This window comes from Hemicordylus capensis, chromosome 3 (genome assembly GCF_027244095.1).
Source record: "Hemicordylus capensis ecotype Gifberg chromosome 3, rHemCap1.1.pri, whole genome shotgun sequence".
In the NCBI taxonomy this organism is placed as follows: domain Eukaryota; kingdom Metazoa; phylum Chordata; class Lepidosauria; order Squamata; family Cordylidae; genus Hemicordylus; species Hemicordylus capensis.
This window is the reverse complement of record NC_069659.1, coordinates 352,119,604-352,147,191: the sequence shown is the minus strand read 5'-3', so window position 1 is coordinate 352,147,191 and position 27,588 is coordinate 352,119,604. Positions and strand designations below refer to the sequence as shown.

Sequence of the window (27,588 nt, the reverse complement as noted above, 5' to 3'; positions counted from 1 at the left end):
AGGTTATACCTGTACTGATCCAAAAGGAAGAGGATTCTCAATTTAAGACAGCCTCTCGGTTTCCAACGTGCAAGAAGCCTAGTATTGGATGCAGGTAAATACCGTATTGCATGGAAAAACAAGTGCCCCGGAAAGGCTCTTTCGCACTGGGGTAGCCCTCTCCCAGGACTAGCATTAGAGGTCAACATTCCTGAGATCACCTCTGTGTCCTTAGGCTTCCTATGGTGGCCCCAGGGCTCACAGAGGGCAGTTTGCAGAGAGCCCAGGAACCTGGAGTTGGTCCTGTCCCCCAATATTGTTGGCCTAACAAGATTGCCTTTGCTATCCAGCCCAGCCCTGTGGCCTGTTTGGCCCCTCAGAGCCGCACCTATAACTAGCCAGCTACATCAGGGACCAGGGGATTGTCCTCAGCACTGTTGGTGTGGGTCTTGCGCCCCTGATCAGCTGGCAGAATGAATGGATGGCAATTCACTGGCTGAGAAAAGATTCACACCATCAGGCTGATCATGTGATCCTGGCCTCTGCGTCTCATAAAGAAGAGGGACACTCTGGGGTCAGCTCTGACCCCTCTTTGGTCACCACCACTGAACCCTGCAACAGCCTCTCCCAAACTCAACAGTGTTTTTAAAAAAACAACTATTTCCCTATCACGTGTGGCCAACCTCCTGCTGTTGTTGGACTTCAACTCCCACCATACCCAGCTGCAATAAAAGAGAGCTGGTCATGTGGTCGCAAGCATGAGTTGTGCCCTTTGCTAAGTATGGGCCTGCCCTGGTTTGCCTCTGGATGGGAGGCTACATGTGAGCACTGTAAGAGATTCCCCTTAGGGGATGAAGCCAAAGTTCAGTGGAAGAGCATCTGCACGCTGACATGCAGAAGGTCCCAGGTCGGGCTGGGAGAAACTCCTGCCGGTAACCTTGGAGATGCTGCTGCCGGTCAGTGTAGACAATACTGAGCGAGATGGACCAATGCTCCGATTCGTTATCGGGCAGCTTCCAGTGTTCTTATGCACACTCCGCTACATCTGTTGCACTGGAAGTCAGAAGGGAACACCCTTGGGACTGTGATGAGATTGTCTGTCCTTGAATCATACTATCAGATGCACAATTAGTAAAGTAGTAGTAAAGAGAGGGACTGGAGAAGATGTGCTTTAGTGAGGGAAGGGGGGTTAGGGGTACCGGAAAAGGGAAGACCACCTCTCTCTGCTGCTGCTGCTGAGATGTGCCTTCATCTCCTTTCCATTTTCCTTTCCGCGCCAGCCACTTCGAGATGACCCAAAGGTCTGAAACGGCGGGCAAGACTCAGCTCTGGGACACCCGGCTGCGGCCAGCCTCTCAGCCAGACATCAGAACCCGCACCCAAAGCCTGGCAGAGCCTTCCAAGCCCTGCGGGCAGCCTCATGCCACAGGAGCCCTGGAGAAAGGCATGGCACTCGCCACCCCTGCCACCAGGCTCATGCCCCCACAGTGCACCCCTTCCATGTCTCTCCTTGAGGCACTCTGGACTGCACAGGGCTGTGGCGGCGGCGGCGGCAGCGGGAGCCAAGCGGCAATGCGGTGGCCGTGAGCAGCAGCCTGTCAGGAAAAGTGACAAGTCTGATGAAGGGAGGACGCCCCAGGGGGAGCCCGTGTTAGCAGGCAGCAATGACACCAGTAATTGAATCTGGGCAGCGTTTCTGCTCGCCCCTGCGCAGCCAGCCAGAGAGGGAGGGAGGTGCATCTAGTCGGGCAGCACTGCTTGGGAGACCGCAGTGGAGAGAGAGACAGTGGGCCAGGGCTGCGGGGAGGAGGAGCTGGTGGCGCCCGGGCAGGCCGTCACCTGGACGACTGTCTTGCAAGGAGAGTAAAGAGGACGAGCAGAGCTTGAAAATGCTGGCGTTCGTGCAGGGCGCTTTCCAGGTTAGACCTGCCACGGGGTCACGGCAGATCTCAGAAGTGGGGTGCCACACTTCCTGTGTTGTGACACCGCAGTCCCTCCATGGACAGCAGGGTGCCGTTTAGATTGCCAATGCCTTGTTTCGAATTTATTCGCTGCGATATAGAGCTATGAGGCCGTGTGTCCGGCGTAAAAAGGTTGCTGTGTTTTGGGTTGTTCGTTTCCGTGAGAGTGCTCCCCCTGCTGTTTACGTTTCGAATGTGATTTGCCTGAACAGAAGCATTTTTGCTGCTGTTGAGCAGCTAACTGGAAAGAGCCCAGGGGTGTAGCAAGGCCCTGGGGAGGAGAGCTGGTCTTGTGGCTGCAAGTATGAATTGCCCCCTTTGCTAAGCAGGGTCCACCCGGGTTGCTTTTGAATGGGAGACTGCATGTGTGAGCTCTGCAAGATATTCCCTTTAGGGGATGAGGCCACTCTGGGAAGAGCACCTGCACACTGGCATGCAGAAGGTTCTGAGTTCCCTCCCTGGCAGCATCTCCAAAGTAGGGCTGACAGAGACTCCTGCCTGCAACCTCGGAGAAGCTGGTGCAAGTCTGTGAAGACAATACTGAGCTAGATCAGGGATTCTCAAACTTGGGTCCTCAGGTGTTATTGGGCTTCAACTCCCATAATCCCCAGCCTCAGTGGCCTTGGTTGGGGATTATGGGAGTTGAAGTCCAATAACACCTGAGGACCCAAGTTTGAGAATCAGTGAGCTAGATGGACCCATGGTCTGACTCAGTATAAGGCAGCTTCTTATGTTCCTAAGGCTAGAGTGGGCCCTGGGACAAAGACATAAAGATGGGCTCCTGCCTGCACCTTGCTCTTCAGAGAGGCCCAAGGGGGAAGGCAAAGAGCAAGCTGTCACCCAACTGGCCGGGCCCCTTTCCTCCGCGTCCTAGAGAGATTTCTCCCCGAGTCTGTTCCACTGTAGCGACACCCCTGAGTTAGTGACAAAAGTAATGTTTTAAACGTGACTGACTGATGAGGGCTGAGTACACTTTCCCTGCCCTGAAAACACTTCCACATCCTTTTATCCTGGTGCAAGCTCTTCTTTTTTTAAAGGTTCCACAAGTTTCTAGCATGGTGGGAAAAAGTTGGAAGCGACTGGCACCTCCTGGCTAGCACCCGTGCTGTCACCAGTAGGGATGTGCACAAACTGGTTCGGAAGCCCTTTTATGGGCCTCTGAACCGGTTCAAATGTCCCAGTGTTTCAGCCAGTTTGAAGGGGGGGGGATATCTTTAAGGAAAGGGGGAGGGTGCTCTTACACCTCCCGCTGCATTCCCCATGTCGGCACTGTCTTTTAAAATGGTACGACAGCACGGCAGTGTATCTCCTTGCTGTCCCGGTGCCTCCTCAGACCAGAAGTGCCTGGAAGTGCTTGGTGTGCATGCACACACCACACACACGCCACATGCACGTCACTCACTGGACCATTTTAAAAGATGGGGGAAATATGGCAGGAGGGATAAAAGCACCTTAAAGATATCCCCACCCCACCCTTGAACTGGCAGGCGCCGGTTCCGAGCACATCCCTAGTCACGATCACCCGCTCTGATCCAAATTTGGTTTCAAAGCTGATTTTTAAGTGATAGTTTTTTTCAAGGGGGCAAGGAAGGTTAAAGGTAAAGGGTGAGCATCAAATGAACTTATAAATGCAATTTTAAAAATGCACTGGGCAGCCCACTTGGAGCACAATCACTGACCCAGTGCTCAACTTGCAAGACTATTTATGAAGCTGGATTCATAGCACAGGTGAAGACCTTGCTGTCACAAGCGTGACAAATATTACTTCTACCTTCATTCTGAGGCCTGCATTATTTGGTGCCACTGTAAGATCCCCACAGGACTCGCTCTGGGGCTGTAGGAGCCAGGGATGGCAGGGAATTGAGTTGGATGTTCAGAAGTTATGATCTCATCTTTTGATAGCTTTGCTTCCATGAGTGAGCAGGTTGCTCAAACAACAGCAAATCTATGTGGGCTGTTTCACACAACCAACTTATGGGACTGAGGCAACTGTCACATGATAAACTCAGTTAGACCCCAGATATCACCGACGACACCCCAACCACAGCACGCTGCTCAGATCCATCATACACCATCTTTAATTTTCCTCCCATTTCTACAAGTGCCAGAGGAAAGGTGGCCACTGCCAAATGTCCAAGGCCACCGACCCCGGAGAGCCTCCCCGCTGTCAGGGTCCAAGCCAAGGGATTCTTTGGCATTCTTTGGTTTTGCTACATCCACCTCTGCTGGAACGTGTGAGAATTCAAGTCTCAAGGAAGAGGGCAAGGTGAAGGCACTACCAGGTGGCCACAACTCTGCAGCTGCACAGTTGGTGGCAGGACGGCCTCATCGCAGACTGGAAGTGGGCCAAAGGAGCCCAGAGGGGCCTGTCTTGAGCTCATCTTGGCGTTGGATCTTGATGCATCACACTGGTCCTGCTGCTCACAGTCCTCTGGCTGTCATGAGCAGCAGGAAGTTAGTGGTCAAGGGCTCATTTATTTCTACTGAGTACATGCCACTGGCCTAGAGTTCGGTGCTGGTCACGGCGCTAACCCCATGCACCAAGAGGGTGGGGCCCAGGCCACGGGTGAGCACCTCCAGCTGATCCAAGTACCGGGCATACAGGCTGGTGTCCGCAGGGGGGCGGGGCAGGTACAGAAAGCGGACGGTGGGGGCAGTGCTCTGCTGCTGGATGAGCTCGTTGACCGCGCTCAGGTATTCGTCCGAGACGCAAGCAACGTTGCCTGGGAAGTTGATGGCATTGCCGTCTCTGCCCTCCTGGTGGTTGTGCCAGTGGAGGGCCACCACGTTGTCCCATGGGACCGTGTGGATGTCCGCCTGGATGCGCAAGTCCTTCAGCAGCTGCCGCAGCTTGTCCTCCTGGCCGCGGGGCTGCGTGCCCCTCTCCACACACAGGAAGAGCCGTAAGCGGGCCCGGCGCCAGGTGCGGGCCATGGCTAGGACGCAAGCCATCTGCAGCAGGAAGAGGCTGCTGGTGTCCACGTAGCGAGCGCTGTCAGGACGCAGCAGGTTGATGGGCCAGACGTCGATGAGCGGCTGTGCCCGCCACCCCAGGGCCTGCGGCAGCTGCAGTTCCTGAAAGGAGCGCGCCAGCAGCACGTTACGGAGCATCTTGACGGCATCGGCTATGATGCCCACGTATTCACGGGGGGACAGTCGTTTGGGGCTCCCAGAACCCAGCACTGAAGGGAAATTCAGCCAGGCCACATCCTCACTGCGGAAGGCCGGCTCCTGAGACAGGCAGTCCTGCGAGGCTGCGTCGTCATAGAAACCTAGAGCGATGGTGTTAGGCCTCATGCCTCCTGTGTGACCAAGACAGACAAGCAAGGAAGAGTTAGGGAATTGTTCTAAGTATCCATGCCAAAACAGGGGTGTGGGCGGGTGGGAGAGCTTCCCACAGACACCCCTACCTACAAAGAAGGGAAGGGAAGGAACCTGCGTGGGTTGCCAGACGTCTCAAAATGGCTGCCGCAAGCAGCAGCAACACTGGAGTGCTTTTATTGGCCAGAGTCATGGGTTTACACGCCCACCAGCAGTCTCGTGATTGGCCAGAACTATAAGCTCAAAATGGACAAGCCCCAACTGGCCCCGGAGGTCTGCTGCCTTCCTTCCCCCAAGAGATCATCGTAAGGACTGCACGGAAGTGCCTCACACCTGTTGGGTCCCCAGATGTTGCTGGACTGCAGCTCCCATCCCCTGCCACAATGGCTGAAAGCCACAGCGGCAGGGGATGATGGGAGCTGTAGAATTTCTGAGGACCCAATAAGTTTGAGAACCCCATCTTACCCGGAGTCCACCTTTTCGTCCATCTCGGCCAAGACCGCCAGTGGCTCTCTACAGCCTCAGGCAAAGAGTCTTTCGGTCCCAGACTTGCCAGCTGAGATGCTGGGGGCTTAGCCCAGGACCTTAGCCCTACTCAAACATTATGTTCAATGCATGTACACCTGCGCAGAGCTGCACACATGCACTGTCATTCACAGTGTTTATTCAGCGAGCATGCCCCTCCTTATCTGTACCACGCATTTGAATAGGCTGGTAACCAACTTCACTTTTAAAGTGAAGACATGTACAGGCAAACTTCGCATTTGTGGATCCGACATTGGTGGTTCTGCGGCCGGGTAACTGACACCCGAATTTGGCATTGTGGGGGGAAAAGGGTTAATTTTCCTGTATCCATGGGTTCAGGGTGGCGGGAAATGACCTCCGAGATCATTTCCCACAACCATTTTGAGGCGAGGAGCCATTTAAAAAAATTATGATTTTTTGTGTGCAAAAATGCAGGATTGGGGACTTTTTTGTGGGGGGGCATTGCTGGACACCTGTAGGCCTCCGGAGAATGACGGCACTTTTTTGCAGTTTTTAGGTGCCTTTTTTGCCATTTTCTGAGCCTCCAGGAACTTAACCCCACCCAATTCCCATTGACCCAATGATTCGTTATTCATGGTTGTAGTGGAGAATGAAACCCCCGCAGATAACTGGGTTCACCTGTACAGTCACTCACACATACACATGCACATGCACATGTTTATAAACATCTGTGCACATGTGCAACCCAGTTCTGAATAGAGCTTTGCTCTGCATGCAAATTGTGCACTCCACTGCTTAGCTTTGACCCTCCCCTTTGTCATACGTTGTGTGTGTGTGTGTCTGTATATATGAACATAATACATATGAGAACATATATGTGTGTGTGTGTGTGAGAGAACAATCTGCACACAGTGTATGTACTTATAGATGATGATGATGATGATGATGATGATGATAGTAGTAGTAGTAGTAGTAGTAATAATAATATCTATAACCATTGACAATAAAATTCTGGCATCCTAGGTCCTTGGGAAGGACTCGATGTCTGGATAAAACAAACCAGTCAATAACACCTGTCTGACTGTGTAAACAAGAAATAATAATAATAATAAAACAAACTTTATTTGTTAGCCGCCCCATAACAAATTGTTCTCTGAGAAGCTCACAGCACATTAAAAGACATCCAATAAAAACACATAAAACAAATAAATTACAACACAAAATGGTTAAAAAAAACCCTCTTTAAAAAGTTCAAAAAAGTTAAAAGTTAAAACCAGCACTTTAAACTGGGCCCGGAAATGGACTGGGAGCCAGTGGAGCTGATGAAGCACTAGCGTGATACGATCAATATGCCCAGCCTAGTTATCCTCAAATTGTGTTCCATGCAGAGGCTGTCTGCATGTACCGACCTCCCATCTGAACCCTGCATTTGAGGGAGCTTGTACCCAGGTTCACTTTGAAAAGGAACATAATCACCAGCCAGTCACAAAACATGGACATGCGTATTGACAGCTGCACACATGTACGACATAATGTCTGAATAGGGCTCTTATTAGGACAGAGTCTGATCGACTTGCTGGATTGCTGTTGAATGTGGCCGCAGAAGACTGCAACCTGCAGAAAAAGGGGCAGGCTGCAGCCCCCCCCCACCGCCCGCCAAACCCCTCCCCAGCCCCCAGCCCAGACAGGACGGCTACTCACCCAAGCCGGAAATGAAGAGCAGCTGCTGGGTCCCGTGCCTCACAGTGTCCGAGAGCGTCAGGTTGACGAAGGCCTTGACATTCAGCCGGTCCACCAGCTGGAGCCATGAGTCAGACTGTGCAGGGAGGGGGTCACCAGGCAGGGAGTCTGAAAGCAAAGGGACAGCCTCAAAATGCTGGCACTGTCCAAGTCTCAGTAGGGGAGGCAAGAAGGAAAAGCAGACCTAAGCTAGCCCTTGGAAACACAGGGCTGGCTTCCGATCTGTAGAAGGGAGCCGATTCTGGGAAGCAGGATAAAGTAAAGTTGTGCCCTCGAGTCGATTTTGACTCCTGGTGCCCACAGAGCCCTGTGGTTGTCTTTGGTAGAATACAGGAGGGGTTTGCCATTGCCTCCTCCCGCGCAGTGTGAGACGATGCCTTTCAGCATCTTTCCTATATTGCTGCTGCCCAATATAGGTCTTTCTCATAGTCTGGGAAACATACTAGCAGGGATTCGAGCCAGCAGCCTCTTGCTCCCTAGGCAAGTTATTTCCCCACTGCACCATGATGTGGCTTGTGAAGCAGCATCCTCTGCATTTACACCAGCTTGTCTCCAGGTTCCATTCAAGGTGCTGCTGGTCCTTACCTCTCAAGCTCTAAGCAATTTGGGGCCAAGCTAGCTTAAGGCAGGGGTTCTCAGTCTTGGGGTTCCAAGACGTCACTGGACTACAATTCCCATCACCCCAAAGTTTTCCACATGGCTGCAGTTTCTTGAAAGACATCCACGCTCCACTCCCCTTCCCCAGAATTCACGCAGTCTAACAGTTCCCCAACATGTTGATAGTGCTGTGGCATTCCTTCCCTTTGGATCTCCTCCCACCAACAGCACACGGCTGGCTTGTCTGTCTCTAGGCCTTATGTCCGGATCAGTCTTGAAACTTTCTAAGCAGGTGGGATGTATAACATTTCTTGCAATGCTGGTGGCCAGGGAAGGTGCATTTCAACTGACTGAAGCCAGAGCTCCTACAACCCATTACTAGGAAGGTTCCAAAGATCTCAGCCTGCAGTGGGCCCTCCAGTTCTTTAGTCATGTTTAGCTGATCTGGGAAATTGGCAAAACCAGTATCTCTCTGCCTGTGTATTCTATGATTTGGAACCTCATTTGTCTTTCTGCAACCCATTGTTAAATGCCCCAAAAGATGATCTAAAGTCGGCTTTGACTTTCATATATAATGATGATGTGTATGCGAATATGTATGTGTGTATACCTTAAAAGCCGGCTGCGAGTTGTGAGACATGATTGGGTGTCATGATGATGGGCTCATGCCTCATCACACCCATCTTATATTTATTTCTGAAAGCACTGGAAACATTATGATCCTTATGGATGAAAAACTGGAAAGCTTGCGGACAAGTGGGAGATACCAGCAGACTTGGGGTGACCCCACATTGGTGTTAAAAGAATCTGAAGGTAAAAAAAAGCCAAAGGTCAAATGGCCCCATAATAATCAATGGTATGGAATGTTTGTTAGCTCAGTGCAGTTAACAACAGACAAGCAGCTGGGCAGAGCTAACGGAACTCAGTGGTAAGGAGGGCTTGAACAAGAAGAGCGGGAAATTTCTCAGGCTGAAGAATACTCCCTCAAGACAGTCACACAACACCTTCTGCCTCTGAGGGAGTAAGGAGGTGTGTAAAACGCTCTAGTTTTCTCACCAGCCATCTCACAGCTTTGTGTCTGTGAGAAGGAAGGATTTTGACATATCTAACCTTTGGTTTGGGGAATTAAACCCCCCCCCCCATAAATACGGCCCCATATGGAACCGAAATCAGCCCGCGCTGCTTTGGAAGCGCAACCGGAGTAACTCTCCCTGCCTTAAAGGTAGGGAGAGCGGCTCCTGGTCTCGCTGCCAACGTAGCGGGGCCAATTGATCTCCCTCCCAAACGGGGCCCCGCGGCGAGACCACACCCCTGTACCTGATGTCAGATGTGGGGGCGTGGCTAGCCACCCCCTGTATCTGATGTCAGAAGCGGGGGGCGGGGCCAGGTGGCCGCAGGGGCGGCTGCACACTGGCCTCCACCAGCCTCCCTACGCTTCTGGGAGTTGTAGTTCTGCAACCTCTGGAGCACCACAGGTTGGGCACCCCTGCAGTATCGTGCAACGTTTTGCTGTGGGTTCATACTCGTAAACCGCTATTTATTTATATACTCCGCCAAAGTCCCCCCCCCCCCCAAATCGGGGCCCACGGATAGATCGGGCCAGTTGTGAAACCAAAGTCCATCTCTCATCCCCAGAAAGGCCTGGATTCTGCCTCTTGGAGATTCCCAACCCTTACCCTGCAGCGCTGTCTCATTCAGATCTGCACAATCATTTGGATTTGATCTGCTCTCGTTCTCTCTCTCTCTGGCGTGGTTGAAAAATGAAATTAACAATCCCCCTCCTTGTACTTCTCCCCCTTTTGGGGGAAAAAAAAAATCCATTAGTCACCATGGAAACCAGAATGGCTCCGGGAGGGGCCCATTTGCGGCCTTCACAAAAGCAACGGAGAAGTATAAAGAAGGGGAGTTGGGCAAACGCGGGTGCCTGGCGTGGACCTCTAGTGGGTCTGCAAATGCTTTTGGCTGGGGCATGTGTGTGCACAGGCCACTGGACCTGTGGGCATGCGCTTGCTGTGAAGGGACACACACACACACACACACACACACACACACACACACACACAAATGTGCATGAGTGAGCTGAGGCTGCAACTGACGGGTCAATTTCAATGGCTCTCTCAATCACCCTGAGTGCCTCCAATATTGTTCCAGCCCATTGCCTACATACGTCTGCCCTATAGATCATGGGGTGTATGTGCCATTGCTGTGTATGTGCAATACTGGAAAGTCCAAAATGGTGCTACACCGTATTCTAGGAGTACTGATGTGCTCTGGAGTTCCCTCTTCCCTCTAAGATGAAATAACATGGTTCCCTGTTTCCCTGGACATGCTAGCCCTGTTTTATTGTATTTATTGTTAAGTTTCTATACTGCCTTTCATTAAAACTGTCTCAAGGTGGTTCACACAAAAGTTAAAACAAGACTACAAAAATTACTCAATTAGAATATTAGCTAGAATATAAAAACACAGATCTGATTATAGGATCTAAAACAAGCACAATATAACCATAAAAGATACAAAGCAGAAGCAATAGGAACAATTGTATAAAAGTCTGGATAAAAAGCCAAAATTTCACACGCTTTCTAAAAACTTCAATGGAGGCTGAGGAGCGGATGGCATTCCAGAGTCTGGGGGCAACAACAGAGAAGGCCCTGTCCTACGTGTATGACAGCTGAGCCTTCCTCATTGTTAGCACCTGGAACAGAGTCTGCCCCCCACCATGACCTCATCAAGCAGGCAGCAACTTTTGGGAGCAGGCGGTCCCAGGAGTTATCCAGGGCCCAAACCATTAAGGGCTTCAAAGGTCAAAACCAGCACCTTGAATTGGACCCGGAAACAAATTGGCAGCCAGGGCAGCTCTTTCAAAATGGGTGTGATGTGATCCCAGCAGGCAGCTCCAGATAAAATCCTAGCTGTCACATTTTGCACTAGCTGTAGTTAGTGCAGTCTTCAAGGGCAGCCCCATGTAGAGAGCGTTACAGTAATCTAGCCATGACGTGACTAAGGCATGGGTAATTGTGGCCAGATCTGCTTTCTCGAGAAAAGGACACAGCTAGTGCACTAGTCAAAGCCATGCAAAGGCACCCCTGGCCACCACCTCCACCTGAGCATCCAAAATCAGAGCCAGGTCCCGCAATACCCCCAAGCTGCGTACTTGCTCTTTCAAAGGGAGTGTAACCCCATCCAGAACTAGTAGAATCTCCTCAACTCGACTGGCTCTCCTACTGACCAACATGACCTCCATCTTGCCCAGATTCAATCTCAGTTTATTAGCCCACATCAGGGGTGGAGCCACCATTGGGCCAACAGATTCAAAGAACCCGGGTTGCGCCCAATCAGGGGCCACGCCTCACGGCCCCGACCACCCCCTCCCCACGTCAGACTGGTTAAGCTCTTGAGCAGGGGCAGGGCGCCCCATCAGGAGCTAAACTAAGGCTGGTGCTGCAGGCAGGGAAGAGCTGCAGGCAGGGAAGAGCTGCAGGCAGGGAAGAGCTGCGAACGCAGCACCACGCGGCCCCTTCGGGAGTTGAACTCCAACTCCCAAACAGAGCCTAAAGCAGGCCTGCTCAACTTAGGCCCCCCAGCTGTTTTTGGATTACAACTCCCATAATTCTCAGCCACAGCAGCCAATAGCCAGGGATTATGGGAATTGTAGGCCAACATCTGCAGGAGGGCCAAAGTTGAGCAGGCCTGGCCTAAAGGCTCTGTTTGGGAGTCAGACCACGCCCCCCGCGTCTGATGTCAGACGTGGGAGGCAGGGTCAGTGGGGCCGCCACCGTGGCCACACACGGGCTGTCGCCAGTCAGGCTCCGTGCCTGGCCCACATCCAACCCATCATGGCCTCCAGCCCGATTCAGGACATCCACTACTTCCCTAGGATCAGGCGACAAGGAGAGATAGAGCAGAGTGTCATCTGCGTATTGCTGACAACTCAGTCCAAGCCCACGGACCACCTCTCCCAGAGGTTTCATGTAAGGTTTCACGTAGATGTTAAACAGCATGGGAGACAAAACTGAATCCTGCAGGATCCTGCAGGCCAATGGCCATGGAGCCCACAAGCACCACCTTCTGGACTCTCCCCTCAAGAAAGACTGAAGTCACTACAAAGCAAGACCTCCAATTCCTATACTTAAGAGGTGGTCCAGAAGGACACCATGGTCGATGGTCTCGAATGCCGCTGAGAGGTCCAGCAGAACCAACAGGGACGCACTGCCCCTGTCTAGCTCCCGGCATAGGTCGTCAACGTTGGGTCCCCAGATGTTATTGGACTTCAACTCCCATAATCCCCAACCAAAGGTCACTGGGGCTAGGGATTATGGGAGTTGAAGTCCAATAACATCTGGGGACCCAACGTTGAGAATCCCTGGACTAGAGCGACCAAGGCAGTCTCAGTCCCATATCCAGGGTGGAAGCCAGATTGAAAAGGGTCCAGATAATCCGTATCATCCAAGACTGTGTGTGTGGCGCATATGAGCGCACACACAGTACACAGATCTGTACACAGGTATAGTTCTTCACACATTACAGTAAACACAGGTACAACTGTGCACTTCTTGTCTGCACCATGCATTTGAGGGGGCCTGTACCCAAGTTAACTATTTAAATAAACCCAGGTACAGTTATTCACACAAAAACATGTATGTGTATACAGATATCTGTATGCTCATACAACGTAATGTCAGAGTAGGGCTACTGGGCACATGTGGCAGCATCCAAGGCCCTTCAGCACTCGCTGTGGCCTTCTGTCACCACAGACCGAGTCCTCACAGCCATCACCGTGCGTGGATGTGCTGGGGTGCTTGAGGGCCTTACAGCAGCACAGTCACGATTGAGGCCTTGCACACCGTTATGAGGTTGCCTAGAGGCACAAGAGAGACCCAATTCCAAAGTCTGGATCACTCTTCTGAGCATTCAGAGGATGGCCAAATTATTACTCTGCTATTCTGGAGCAGACTTCGACTAGGGGGAGGGCACCCTTTCCTAAGTGGGGTTCCCAAATCTGGATCCCCATATGTTGTTCAACTACAACTCCCATCATCCTTTGGCCATTGTGGCTAGGCATGATGGGAGTTGTGGTCGAGCAACATCTGGGGACCCACATTTGAGAACCTCTGGGGTAGCCCATGGATTACCATGTCAGTTTCTATGGCCCATATTCCAGGCTGCACAAAGCAGGAGATTCCAATGAACATGGTTTATCTCAGGGGCTTCGGGCCAAACTGGTTTTCCTGCTCCAGGTTTTGCAGAAGGCTGAGAGGTTTCACTGGAGAGAAGAGTGGCAAATGTATTATAATTCTCCCAGCAGTTTCAGAAGTCAGGACCTTAAGATGCTAAAACAGCCTCCTTCAAGAATAGCAACAGCAATAGCAATAGCACTTACATTTATATACCGCTTTATAGCCGGAGCTCTCTAAGCGGTTTACAATGATTTAGCATATTGCCCCCAACATTCTGAGTACTCATTTTACCGACTTCGGAAGGATGGAAGGCTGAGTCAACCTTGAACCAGTCTGCATTCTCTTGCCATAGCTACATTATGCAAATACAACCAGTTTTGGAAGGAAGGAGAGCCCCAAGGAGCCAAGTAACTCTTAACAGAGGCTCCTCTCATAGGAGGGGTTCCCAGCATTGGGTCTCCAGATATTTTTGGACTACAACTCCCATCACCACCAGTCCCAACGGCCAAAAGATGATGGGAATTGTAGTCCAATATATGAGGGATCCAGGTTTGAGAACTCCAGGGGTACCCCATATAGGAACGGGTGCCAAGGTCAATGTGGCTGGGGATGACGGGAATTGTAGTCCAACATCATCTAGGGACATGTTTAGGAATTGTAAACCCCTCCTGTATTCTACCAAAGACAACCACGGGGCTCTGTGATCGCCCGGAGTCGACACTGATGTGACAGTACATTTGAGCCACCTAATGGCACAGCGGGGAAATGACTTAATTAGCAAGCCAGAGGTTGCTGGATCAAATCCCTGCTGGTACTATGGGACGATAGTACCAGCTCTCCCCTCTCCCTCTCCCTGCCCCCTCCCCCCAAAAAACTACCTCTTTCATGGCAGAATCCTCACCTCTGACTTAAAATGGTTACAGAGCTATGCTGAAATGGAAGCATGCAGGCCATTCCAGCAATTTTCAGGGAGTGGGGCGGGGGGCAAATTCACCTCTGGCAGTGGGCTGGCTCTCTGGGTAGCTGCCGCTACGAAGCCCCCTCTGGCATCACCTCATCATGTATGTCGCCTTGAACCTGCTTGACTTCCTCCCTGCCCAACTCCCTAAACCAAAGGCTACCCAAACCAGGAAGGTCTCGTGAACCCCAATATCCACACTGGCTGTTAGTGCAACCTCACCTCCTTTGGTACGCGAGCGCATTTCCTTGGGAAACAAGATCCACTGTGGTTTGCTTTTGCAAAGGTAACGTTAACCGTTCACTAAAGTCAGCTGATCATTTGAAGAGACATTCCAGGCGGGGGGGGGGAGACGAATGGCAGCCCCCACCACCCGCCCCAGCACGGAGATAAGTGCGGCTGCTGTCATGTTGAAAAAGAGAGAGGCAGCTAAAGCCTGAAGTACAGCTTGTACTTCCTACAAAAGGAAGGCCAATTTGTCTAAAAGTGCTCTGGCAAACCGGCCTCTCCTGTAAGTGCTGTTGCTCACCTTTCTTTTGGTATGCTAAGCTTTCCCCATTTCCTTCTCTCACGAGTAATTTTTATAACTCAGGCCTCTTCTCTCCCCCGCCCGCCGGCCCCCACCTCTCTCAAGGTCTCTTTCCTTTCCAGGTTTAAACTCCAGACTCCTGGGGCAGAGCGTTCTTTTCCTTACAAAACTTTGCCAAGCCTGTATACACCGATGGCTTGGGGAAATAATTAGGCCTGCCACCCAATTAAAGCAACCCTTGTTGATCAATCACACAAGCTGTCATCAATTCAATCTGCAAAGGAGAAAAAGCATTAGGTCTAAAGCAAAGCTACACACTTTCAGCCCTTGCGCAGATGCTGGACTACAACTCCCATTATCTTTGACTATTGGCCACTGTGGCTGGGGATACTGGGAATTGTAGTCCAAAAACAGCCGGAGGGCCAAAGTTGAGCAGCCCTGGTCTAAAGGGAAAAGCATACTAGGCAGGATCTAGAATAGCTTAATCATGACTAAAGGTAAAGAGTGCCGCCAAGTCAATTTTGACTCCTGGTGCCCACAGAGCCCTGTGGTTTCCTTTTGGTAGAATACAGGGGGATTTTACCATTGCCCTATCCCACGCAGTATGCAAGATTACTGTGGTATTCAGAATACCGGGGGGGGGGGAGGGTTACCATTGCCCTCTCCCATGCAGTATGAGATGATGCCTTTCAGCATCTTCCTATATTGCTGCTGCCTGATATAGTACCGGCACGGATTCGAACCGGCAACCTTCTGCTTTTTAGTCAAGCATTTCCTCACTGCGCCATTAGGTGACCAAGTCCCTCCGAAATCAACATTGACTATCTAAATTTAAATTCTCTCACTTAGGTCAATGGAGCTTAGTCACTACTAACTTGGTCTGGGTCCTGCCCACTGTTTTTAGAGGCACCTTTTGATTCTCTTTATTGAGCAGGGGGAGAGCAACTGGCCGTATCCATCCCCAGCACAGCATCCCTCCAGTGGCTGTTGCCTATCTTATGTTTCTTTTTAGATTGTGAGCCCTTTGGGGACAGGGAGCCATTTTTATTTATTTATTTATTTCTCTGTGTAAACTGCTTTGGAAACTTTTGTTGAAATGCGGTATATAAATATTTGTTGTTGTAGTAGTTTTAGATTATGCACAAATGCACACAACAGGCACAGCCACCTTAAAAAGAGATAACCAATTCTTCTCATTTACAGTGGTGCTTGCTACCTGCAGTTTTCAGATCTATACATATAATTCACTAAGGCGTACCCATAGCTAATCCCGTGTGTGGCAGCTCTTGTGAGAGTTTGTGAGCAGAAGCACTATGGTGATTGGGCAGTGGGGATTCCACATGCAGATATGGGGGAGGAGCCTGTGATGGTTAAGGTCAGTGGGAATGCAACTGTAACTGGTCAGAAGATGTGCTTGATTGTAGAGGAGAGGAATCTATCTTAGGGGTGTGCAATTCGGATTTTCGGGTGATTCGGCTTGGACCCGAGCCGAATCACCCCCGTTCTGTTTTGTGCCCGAATCTGGGTCACCCGAATCACCCTTGATTCGGTTCGGATTTAATCCGAATCGATTCGGGGGGGTAAAAAGGGGCCCAGGGGCAAAATTTTGGGGTGGGGTGGTAGTGCCCAATGGGTAGAGTCTACCACCCCAATTTCAGGGGGATTGGGCAAAGTCCTGATTTTTTGTGAATTTTTAAAGTTTTAGTGACTTTGGGGCAGTTCGGGGGCATAGCATGGGACTTGGGCAAAAGGAGTGGGGTGGGGTGGTAGCGCCTAATGAGTGCAGGCTACCACCCCAATTTCAGGGGGATTGGGCAAAGGGCTGATTTTTGGTAAATTTCTGAAAATTTCATGTCTTTGGGGCAGATTGGGGCATATTGGGGCAGAAAGTGGGGGCTGGGGCAGAATAGTGGGGTGGGGTGGTAGTGCCTAATGGGTGCAGGCTACCACCCCAATTTCAGGGGGTTTGGACAAAGGGGTGATTTTTTGAGAATTTTTGAAGTTTTGGTGACTTTGGGGCAGTTTGGGGGCAGAAAGTGGATCTGCCCCAAAAGAGTGGGGTGGGGTGGTAGTGCCTAATGGGTGGAGGCTACCACACCAATTTCAGGGGGATTGGGCAGAGGGCTGATTTTTTGAGAATTTTTGAAGTTTGGGTGTCTTTGGGGCAGATTGGGGGCAGAAAGTGGATCTGCCCCAAAGGAGTGGGGTGGGCTGGTAGATAGTGCCTGATGGCTGGAGGCTACCACCCATCCCCAATTTAAGAGTGATTGGGCAGAGGGGTGAATTATGGTGAATTTATTTGTATGAGGTTTGTCTTCATAAGGTGAAGTGTGCTAAAGTGATTACTTCCTCATATTATTCATAGTAAAGGAAAGTGTGAAAAAGTGAAAGTGGGGTCATGAGAGTTGTTTAATTGAAAAAAATCTCATTTGCTATGATAGAATGAGAATTCACACCTCAGAAAAAACTTCTGAGGTGTGAATTCTCATTCTATCATAGCAAATGAGATTTTTTTCAATTAAACAACTCTCATGACCCCACTTTCACTTTTTCACACTTTCCTTTACTATGAATAATATGAGGAAGTAAGCAATTTAGCACACTTCACCTTATGAAGACAAACCTCATAAAAATAAATTCACCAAAATTCACCCCCTGCCCAATCACTCTTAAATTGGGGATGGGTGGTAGCCTCCAGCCATCAGGCACTATCTACCAGCCCACCCCACTCCTTTGGGGCAGATCCACTTTCTGCCCCCAATCTGCCCCAAAGACACCCAAACTTCAAAAATTCTCAAAAAATCAGCCCTCTGCCCAATCCCCCTGAAATTGGTGTGGTAGCCTCCACCCATTAGGCACTACCACCCCACCCCACTCTTTTGGGGCAGATCCACTTTCTGCCCCCAAACTGCCCCAAAGTCACCAAAACTTCAAAAATTCTCAAAAAATCAGCCCTTTGTCCAAACCCCCTGAAATTGGGGTGGTAGCCTGCACCCATTAGGCACTACCAACCCACACCACTATTCTGCCCCAGGCCCCACTTTCTGCCCCAATATGCCCCAATCTGCCCCAAAGACATGAAATTTTCAGAAATTTACCAAAAATCAGCCCTTTGCCCAATCCCCCTGAAATTGGGGTGGTAGCCTGCACCCATTAGGCGCTACCACCCCACCCCACTCCTTTTGCCCAGATCCCATGATATGCCCCCGAACTGCCCCAAAGTCACTAAAACTTTAAAAAATCGCCAAAAATCAACCATGAACCGAATCACCCGAATTTTTTTTGCCCGAAATTCGGGTGATTCGGCTCGTGTCCGAAAAAATTCAGGGGACATCGGGGGTGATTCGGTTCGGCCCCGAATCACCCGAAATTGTTCGTTTCAGGCACAGATCGTTCTGTGCCCGAAATTTTTTGCACATCCCTAATCTATCTATCTATCTATCTATCTATCTATAAATAAAAGGATAGTGGGTGAAGAGAGGGTTCGTGAGGGAGGAAAGAGCCCCTTCAGGAGAAGGAAGCTGCCGTTTTGTGAATTAGATGAAGAAACAAGATGAACAAGATCTGTTAATTCAGGGAGAGAGAGAGAGAGAGAGAAAAGAAGGGAGGGAAAACAAGACAGAGGGGAAGAGTGAGTGGAGGAGAGAGAAAGAGAGAAAAAGAAGGAAGGGAAAGAGAGAAAGAAGAAAGGGCGAGGGACAGGTCTAAACCAGTTAGCGGCCTGAGGGGAATGAGTGGCCATGGTGGTGGCAACAAGGAAGGGCCCAGTCAACCACTGCTGCTGTTTGGGGCTACTGAGGCCATTGGCGGAGGGAGGCAGGCAGGCAAGGGATGGGCCTGGGCCTGTCAGAGGCCTGAGGGGAATGAGCGGCCATGGCGGCGAGGAAGGGCTGCTGCTGCTCCTGTGGGGAGGAGCAGGAGCAGGGTGAGGGTGAGGAGATCTCTGGGGATAGGGGGCTGCAGCCTGGCCAATAGGCGGTAGCAACGCTGCAGCTGCGACCAAGAGGAGTGAGGGGGGTGGAGTAAAGGGGGGATGGAGGAGGAGGAGCAGGAGTGAGGCTCAGGTGAGGGTGGAAAGAGCTCTGAGGTGAGGGGGGCTGCGGCAGGGGGTGAGGAGAGCAATCAAGTCCTAGCGCGCAGATGCTCTGCGTGGGTTAAGCTAGTTTCTATTAAAATAATGGTTTTTAATTTTTTAAAACTCTGACCAATGAAGCAGAGGGCATCCTTCTAGTCAGTGACAATGTTTCCAGATTGATTCACCTAAGCCAGGAGTTCCCGGCCTTGAGTCCTAAGATGCTGTTGGACTACAATTCCCATCACCCCCAGCCACGAAGTGGAGATGATGGGACTTGTAGTCCAGCACTAATTTATATTTATTTATTTATTTAAAATATTTATAACGCACTCCTCCAGTACAACACTGCTTGGGGCGGCTCACAACAGTAAAACAATAAAAGTAATCTCAAATTTAACATAACAAATAAAACGCAATGAAGAATAAAAGCAATTAAAACAGATTCCCTTAAAATTAAAAACCCAGCGGGCTGTAGCAAAATGCATTAGAAAAGCAGCATCTCAGGACCCAAGTTTGGGGACCTGTAACCAATTAACTGAACATTGCACCCAATAAATGGTCATGTGATAAACACGCTAATTTTGATTTATAAAGCAGAGGTGGACTCCCAAGGACAGAAAGCTACTTTGGAGTGCAATGGGGTGCAGAACGTGCCCTGCCCAGCTCCTATTCCCTGGGTGCCTTGGTGCCCAGCCAGTCCCACCCACACAGGCCTCCATCCGGGCCCCTTACCCAGGTCATCCAGCTCCACATGGCCCAGCACATACAAGCCGCTCTTCTTCAGGTCGTTGATGAAGCGGATGAGCTGCAGAGAGGTCCGGGGGTTCCGCACCATCAGCAGCACTTGGGGACGCCAGAACTTGACGTGCTCCTTGCGAATGTCCAACAGCAGCAGATACTTGCGAACCTGGGAGCAGAGGAAGCAAAATGTGCATTGGGGAAGAGAGGCATCAGGACAGCAACCCCAAAGTTTCAGCTCCACAGCACTGTACAGTTGGAAGGAACCCTGGCAGTTTTCCAGCCCAGCCAGCTGTTCAGTCCCAGAAACTGCTCAGACCACCCCTGCATGAGGCAGGCTGTTCCATTGTCAAACAGCTCTGACAGTCAGGAAACCCCTCCTAATGCCTAGGCCAAATCTGCTTCCTTGTAATTTCAATCCGTTGGTTCTACGACCAACAGAGAATGAGACGGATCCTCCTCCTGTGCAACAGCCCTTCAGATATTTGAAGACTTTGATCACATCTCCCTTAGTTTTCTTTTCTCCAGGCTAAAGATACCCAGCAACCTCAATTGTTCTTCATAGGACTTGGTTTCCAGATCTCCCACCATTTTTGTTGCCTTCCTCTGAACCCATTCCAGTTTACCAGGAAGGAGAGCTGGGCTTGTGGTAGCAAGCAAGCATGAATTGCCCCCTTTGCTATGCAGGGTCCACCCTGGATTGCATTTGAGTGGGAGACCACATGTGTGATCACTGTAAGATATTCCCCTCAGGGGATGGGGCTGCTCGGGGAAGAGTATCTACCTGCTTGCATGCAGAAGGTTCCAAGTTCCTTCCCTGGCAGCATCTCCAAGGTAGGGCTGAAAGATATTCCTGCCTGCAACCTTGGAGAAGCCGCTGCCAGACCGGGTAGACAACCCTGAGCTAGATGGACCAATGGTCTGGCTATATGGCAGCTTCCTATGTACCAATACGAATAAGATGTACACTCCCATCTCTGGTTAGAGGTATTCACCACGGGCAGAGAATAATCCTGAAACTACAGAGAAGGGTTCAGAGGCCAACGAGAGAGGTGTGGGCCGGCTATTGGGAGCAGGGAGAAACAGCTTTGCAATTCAATGGAAGTAGGATGCTTGCCATCAACACCAGACACAGGAATAGCCAGTACGGCTGAATCAGAGGCAGGCCCGTCTAGTCTGGCAACAAGCGGTCACTGGGAAGCCCACCAGTGGGGAACGAGGGAGGTGGCCATGCCGGTGTGTCTCCAACACCCAGAGATATACTGCCTCTGAAGGTGGACATTCAAACCTTCCCTCCCTCAATGCACCACATTTCATGCATCTTGACTGCAAAATATGGCCCGGGGCTTAAAGGGCATTAAGTTGCGGAGCTTCCTAAACGGGTTCTAAGGCAGCAGGAGAGGTCTACACAGCCGCCAGTAAGCAGGTAAGGCATTTGGAAAGCAAAATGTTCAACTAAGTAGCTTAAGTTGGAGACAAGCAAAAGCTGGACGGAGAGGAAGGTAGTCGGGCTGATCCACCGTTGCCCATGGGGTATGTGTTCATTTCTTGCAGCCTGCAGTTGTCTCTGAGCCAGCCTACACGTGCTTTGCAAAAACCTGCAAGCAGAGACCCAACTCTTCCAGAGGGAGGAAAGCTTTGTCCGGGCTGTACCAGTTGAGATGGTGGGTGGAGGCCAACATCGCTGAATGCTGCTCCATATCAAAAAGAAAGAAAGGAAAGATAGGAAGATCTAACCGCATAAGAAACGGGGAGAAGTCTAGGGTAGAGCCTTTCTGCCCTGAAATGCTAGTTTTCTGCAGGCAGGCAGGCAGGGTGTGTGTGTGTGTACGTACACACGCATGCATGCATGCCTGTATGTCTATGTACACAGAGTGGAGCATTCCAACCTGTGAATCCCCAGATGCAGTCTGACGTGCTGCAGCCCACACACAGATGGACCACTTCAGTGAGAACGAGGCCTGAGAGCAACAACGACACCTCTGTGAACCCAGATGGACACCTACATCACCCGTGTTTGCATTAGCTGCTCAAGCAGTACAGAGGAGTTTACCACACACCAGGTTCAGATGTGTGGGAAAAGGGATGCCTCTGTCCCCTCTGAGTGACTTCTCCTCTTTGAGTAGTTTTGCTTTATCCAATGGGAGGAGAGCTGGTCTTCAGGTAGCGAGCACAGATTGTCCCCTTTGCTAAGCAGGGTCCTCTCTGGTTTGTATTTGAATGGGAGACTTGATATATCTCCCATTGCACTGTAAGATATTTCCCTTAGGGGATGAGACCGCTCTGGGAAGAGCACCTGCAAGCTTGCATGGAGACGATTCCAAGTTCTCACCCTGGCAGCATCTCCAAGACAGGACTGAGAGAGACTCCTGCCTGCAACCTGGGAGAAGCCGCTGCCAGTCTGTGTATACAATATTGAGCGAGATGGACCAATGGTCTGGCTCAGTATATGGCAGCTTCCTACATTCCCAAACTGAACTTGGCTTCCCTCATGGGTCCTCACAAGTTTTGCCTAAGGGAAACTCCAAAACCCACCCAAACGCTGCACAACTTCGGTCCTCCAACTGCTGTTGGATCACAACTCCCATCATCTCCAGCCACAGTGGCCAGGAGACAGGGATGATGGGAGCTGTGATCCAAGAACAGCTGGAGGGCTGAAGATCTGCACCCCTGCTTGAGGCAAAAGTTGGTAGCGACCAGCATGGGCGAAACCACTCAGAATCCCTGCACCTTCCTTGGAAGCCCCACAGATGCTTTGCCAAAGGAACTCCAGGATGTGCTTCAAAACATCGCCAAAGGCCAAATTTGGGTGCCAATGCCCTACTTTCAACTCTCTTAGAACTTAAGAGAGAACCCTGTTCCTAGAACCCAAGAACAGCCCTTCTGGGTTGGGCCCAAGTCCTATCTAGTCCAGCGTCCTGTTTCCCACAGTGGCTCACCAGATGCCTCTGGGAAGCCCACAGAGGGCAAGAGGTGCGGGCGAGCCCTCTCTCTTGCGGTTGCTCCCCTGCAACTGGTCTCGAGAGGCATCTTGCTTCTGAGGCTGGAGGTGGCCGAAGCTCGTCGCTTCCTGGGCTTTCAGAGACCAGTCTGACGGCTCCAGCCGGCTGGTCTCTGAAAGCAAAACAAACCCCGTGCACCGCTTCTCTCCCGCCTCAGCCACCAACTTCCCACCCACGTGCCCCGGGGAGTCAGGTACGGCAGGCCAGGCCTTCTGTTGCAGCCAGCCATGCTTGAAACAGGCGTGCGAGGAGAGGCAGCTGGCGAGAGCGCAGGGAAGGCAGCACCTGCCTGTCGGCTCCCAGATTGGCAGGAGGCGGGTTCCGCCTGAGTGCCCCGCTGCCCGGGCCGCGCGGAGGGGATATGAAGGGGTGGCAGCCACTGACAGCGCCATATGTGCGCCGTTCTGCCTCCGTGGGCGCCGGTGAGTCCATGGCAGCCTGTGGGAGAGGGCCTGGGTGAGGACAGACCCTGAGACACCCAGGCATGGGCTCAGGCAGGCAAGGTCCCTGGGGGGGAAAGGCGGGGCGTGAAACCCGCCACTATCTTAAATGGCAACCCCAGTAGCCCTATTCACACATTATGGTCAACACGGACACAATCTTTGTACAGCACGCCCACTTACAGATCTGCACATGAGCCTGATTCAGACATTATGCTGTACAGCCATCTGTACACTCGTACATGTGTTTGTGTGAATGAGTGTACCTGGGTTCATTTGAAAAGTGAACTTGGATACAGGCCCTTCAAAGGCATAGCACAGATAGGAAGTGTACTTCTGTACCTGCGTTCAGCATAACACATGAATGACCGGACCTGTGTACAGATCTGTACCTGTGCACTTGCATGAGTGTTGAACATAACGTGTGGATTGGCATACCTGTGCAGTCGTTCTTATGTTATGTTGACTGCGGGTACAACAGTACTCCTTCTCTCTGAATCCTGCATTTCGGGGAGCCTGCACCCAGGTTCACTTTCAATGCAGGAACCGTCATTCACACAAACAAAAAGTATCTGCCTACAGACACTGGAATGCAGGTAACACCATGCCTGAGCAGGACTTGTGTCATTGCTGCATTTACACACGATGGTGGATGCATTTGTGTAATTTTGGCAGGGGGCAAAAGCAGGGGGCAGCAGAATATGCTTCTCCTGTTAGCTGCCCCTGCCCCCCAGAATGCTTCCTGCAAACATCAGCACAGTGTCCGGGTTCCACTACCAAATTGGCAGCAGCCGTGAACAAAGAGGGGCTGGTCTCCCCCCCCCCCACAAACTGAGCTGAAGGTTTGCACCATAGAGCTTCTGGCTCAGCTGGGGTCTCTCTTAGGGCAGCACACACAGGAGGGGTTTTTGTACACGGTAGTTCCATGTACCATCTTGCCCAACTCCTGGCACATCAGGCAACTCCTGGCACATCAGGCAACTAGAAGGAATCGGGGACTCTGGGTTTCTCATCCACGACAGACCCCGCTTGGCCTTCTCTTAAAACTCTCCACAGCCTTGCCTCTCACTTCCTTCCTGCCCTTATTTCACATTATCCCTCATGGCCTATGCCTGTTTCAACTCTGCTCTCTGATGTTGCTCTAGAGTCTCCCGTTCTCTGCAGCAATCCTGACCATGGCCCTTATTGCCACTAATGCCTAGAATGTTTTCTTCCCTGTATATTTTTACGTGGTGCCACTTAGGAACATAGGAAGCTGCCATATACTGAGTCAGGCCATTGGTCCATCCAGCTCAGTACTGTCTACACTGACTGGCAGCGGCTTCTCCAAGGTTACAGGCAGGACTCTCTCCCAGCCCTATCTTGGAGATGCTAGGGAGGGAACTAATGATATCATCTAATACCAATTCATTGTGTTAAAAATTGTGTTAAAAAGTGCTTAGATTAACCTGAAATCTTGATTTAAGAATGTTCACTTAGAACCTTTCTGTCATTTAACTTGTAATAAGCAAATGTTAATTAGCAACTGATTATTGTTGCTTTAGACCCTGGAAAATATATGAAATCATCCTTACCACTTTACAAACACGGCACACATTTACAACTTCTTACAAGAGTTCAGATCCAAATGGGGATGAATTTGATTTAGATATCCACACTCTTATATTCACAAGAAAATTCACAATACGCAAAGAAATCTAGCAATTATTTATATAGGCACAAAACACTTCACAATAACTGGTATTAATAATTTACTTGGCATATTCATGAAAAAATTCTGTTGTCAATAGTAATATGTCTGGTCATAAAAGGATTATATGGGGATGGACAATTCACACGATGTTTCTGACATTTTAATTATTTGATATAGTACTACCATTTCAGCTACCATACAAAGCTTCCTCCAAACCCAATGTTTTCCATGAAGCATTTGGCTTCCCTCTTTAGTTTCTGATTCCCTACCAAGGTGGAGCTTAAAATAGGCTTCTACTTGTATTCACCCATATTATCCTTGTCTCTTCCATCTCTGGCTTTTCCTTCCTTCCTTCCTCTCTGTCTTATAATAAGCAGTCTTTGGGGGATCTCTCCCTCCTGCTTATATTCCTCTGTAAAATGCCACGTACACCAATGGTGCACTTCTTTCTCAGTTTTATAAATACAAATACAAGTCAGACCTGCAGCAGAACTTTTGCGCTTCCCCTTCTTCCTAGCACTCAGCTCCCGGGTACTGCAAACTCTTAAAGGCTTCAGCAGGCCAATACCACCCCCAGCCCTGCCAGTTCCCAATACAGTGGTCCCTCGACTTACAAACTACTCGACATAAGTATTTTTCGAGTTACAAACGGCAGTTTTGGATCCGGTTTTAGATGCGGTTTTTTCGACTTACAAATTTTTAGATGGGGTTTCCTCGACTTACAAATTTTACATGCGGTTTCCTTGACTTGCCTGCCTGTTTACTGCCTGTTTATTCTTGAAAAGAAATGTTCCTGTGCAGTTTTCAAGCCTTACTGGGGGTCTGGGTCTTTTTTCTAGGCTCCGGAACGCATTAATCCGTTCCCAATGCATTCCTATGGGAAACCGCTTTTCGACTTACGAATTTTTCGACTTACAAATGTGCATTCGGAACGGATTAATTTCGTAAGTAGAGGGACCACTGTATTCTGTTTCCCCCAGTAGACACCCAGAGGTGCATCTAGGTAATTTGGGAGCCTGGACCTAAAGGAGCCCCCCTCCCCACAATTAAGCATCATCTTTGGAGCCCGCCCCCCCCCCTGCAAATTATGCATCATCATGTTCCACCAGGCGACTACACCACCTGGGACAGACTAAAGAGGATTTGGAGGCCCCCAGGGGCTATGGAGGCCCTGGACTTTGGCCCTGAAGTCCAGGGGTGGTAAGAGCACCTCTGCAGACACTACAACCTTCCTTGGCTCCAGGAGACTGCTGATCATGCTCAGTCTTCATCTAGCTGTTTTGAGAATCCTTTCCTTTGCCTTTTAATTTACAGAGGTATTATTTCTGCATAGCTAGGGAGTCCCACAGCCATTATTTTTGGGTAGCCCTGTTTTGCTTCCAATCTGACAGGAACTCAAGTACCTGAGTTTTCTATCTGAGTAAGAGCACAGACACACACTCTGAAACAGGCCACACACATTGCCAACAGGATGTTGTGATGCTCCGGAGAACAAGGAGAGATTGTGCCAACCAACACAACTTTAGGTGTTGTACATCTCCAAAAAGCCACCTAAAGGTGCAGCAGGGAAATGCTTGACTAACAAGCAGAGGGTTGCAGGTTCGAATCCCCGCTGGTACTATATCAGGCAGCAGCGATATAGGAAGTTGCTGAAAGGCATCATCTCATACTGTGTGGGAGGAGGCAATGGAAAACACCTCCTGTATTCTACCAAAAAGAAAACCACAGGGCTCTGTGGGCACCAGGAGTTAAAACCGACTCAACGGCACACTTTACAAAAGCCTCCTACAGCCCAGATTCATGGAATTTGCTGCCACAAAGGTGGCCACTAACTTATATTCGTTCGTTCAATCGATTTCCTTCCCAAAATGGCTCAGGGTGGTTCACACAGAGAAATAATAAATAAATAAGATGGATCCCTGTCCCCAAAGGGCTCACAATCTATAAAGAATTATAATCTTTATATGGCTCTAAAAGGGAATTGAGAAATCCATGGAGGAGCAGGAGCCAATCAAAAGCTGTTACCCAAGATGTTACACTAACTAGAATGTCCATGTTCAGAGAAAATGTGCTGAATACCACCTGCTAGGGCCAATAGCACAGGAACACAGAAAGCTGCCTCATACTGAGTCAGACCACTGATGGTCCGTCTAGCTCAGTATTGTCTACACTGACTGGCAGCAGCTCACCAAGGCCCCAGGTGCGGGTCTTTGCCAGCCTTACCTGGAGATGCCAGGGATTCAAGCTGGGACCTTCTGGAAGCAAAGCAGATGCTCTACCGCTAAGCTTCAGCCCCATCCCCAAAGGTGGCACACATGGGTCTCCCCATCCAAGCACTGACCACACCAAGACCTGCTTAGCTTCAGAGGGGTGGCTGTATCATGTGCCCTTAGACCAAGCTCTGAGATCTTCCTCTGCTGAGGGACATTCCAGAAGCATCTGGCTGGCCACTATGGGGAAAAGGGCTCTGGATCTCAATGGACCTTTGGTCTAATCCAGCATGGCTCTCCTCACGTTGCCCTGCATTCCGACGGACACACAGGCTGAAAGAAAGCCCTGGTCTCTGGTCCCTTCCTGTCCAAAATGGCCGGTATTTAGCCAGTCCAAAGTCAGTAGGGATTTACACACCGATTTTACTTTACACTGATTTATCTACTTTCACCGATTTACACACGCAGCCCAAAGCCGGTATTCAGCCGGTCTGGGCCCTTCCTGCTCAAAATGGCCGGTCTTTAGCCGGTCCTTCCTGCTCCCCTCCTGAGAAGGGAGACAGCAATTAGCCTTCGCTCCCAGTCCTGAGACTGACGCCAGCCACCACTGCCTTCCTCGCTGGGTGCGCATGTCTGTCCGAGAAGCCACAGCTCAGGGCAAGCTAATGCATTTATGTCCTCG

General features: G+C 50.4%; 1 protein-coding gene across 2 annotated transcripts in view; it reads right to left on the bottom strand.

Annotated features, from left to right (window-relative positions):
- Positions 1–4,000: 4,000 nt before the first annotated feature.
- LOC128352192 (solute carrier family 12 member 9-like) overlaps positions 4,001–27,588 on the bottom strand; it is a 145,449-nt gene continuing 121,861 nt past the window's right edge. For both annotated transcript variants that reach the window (XM_053312531.1, XM_053312530.1), the window contains exons 11-13: positions 19,556–19,730; positions 7,449–7,595; positions 4,001–5,242 (exon numbers count right to left, since the gene is read on the bottom strand). In XM_053312531.1, coding sequence (XP_053168506.1) covers positions 4,443–5,242; positions 7,449–7,595; positions 19,556–19,730 — 1,122 coding nt within the window. In that variant the 3' untranslated portion in view covers positions 4,001–4,442. The remainder of the gene's footprint in view (positions 5,243–7,448; positions 7,596–19,555; positions 19,731–27,588) is intronic.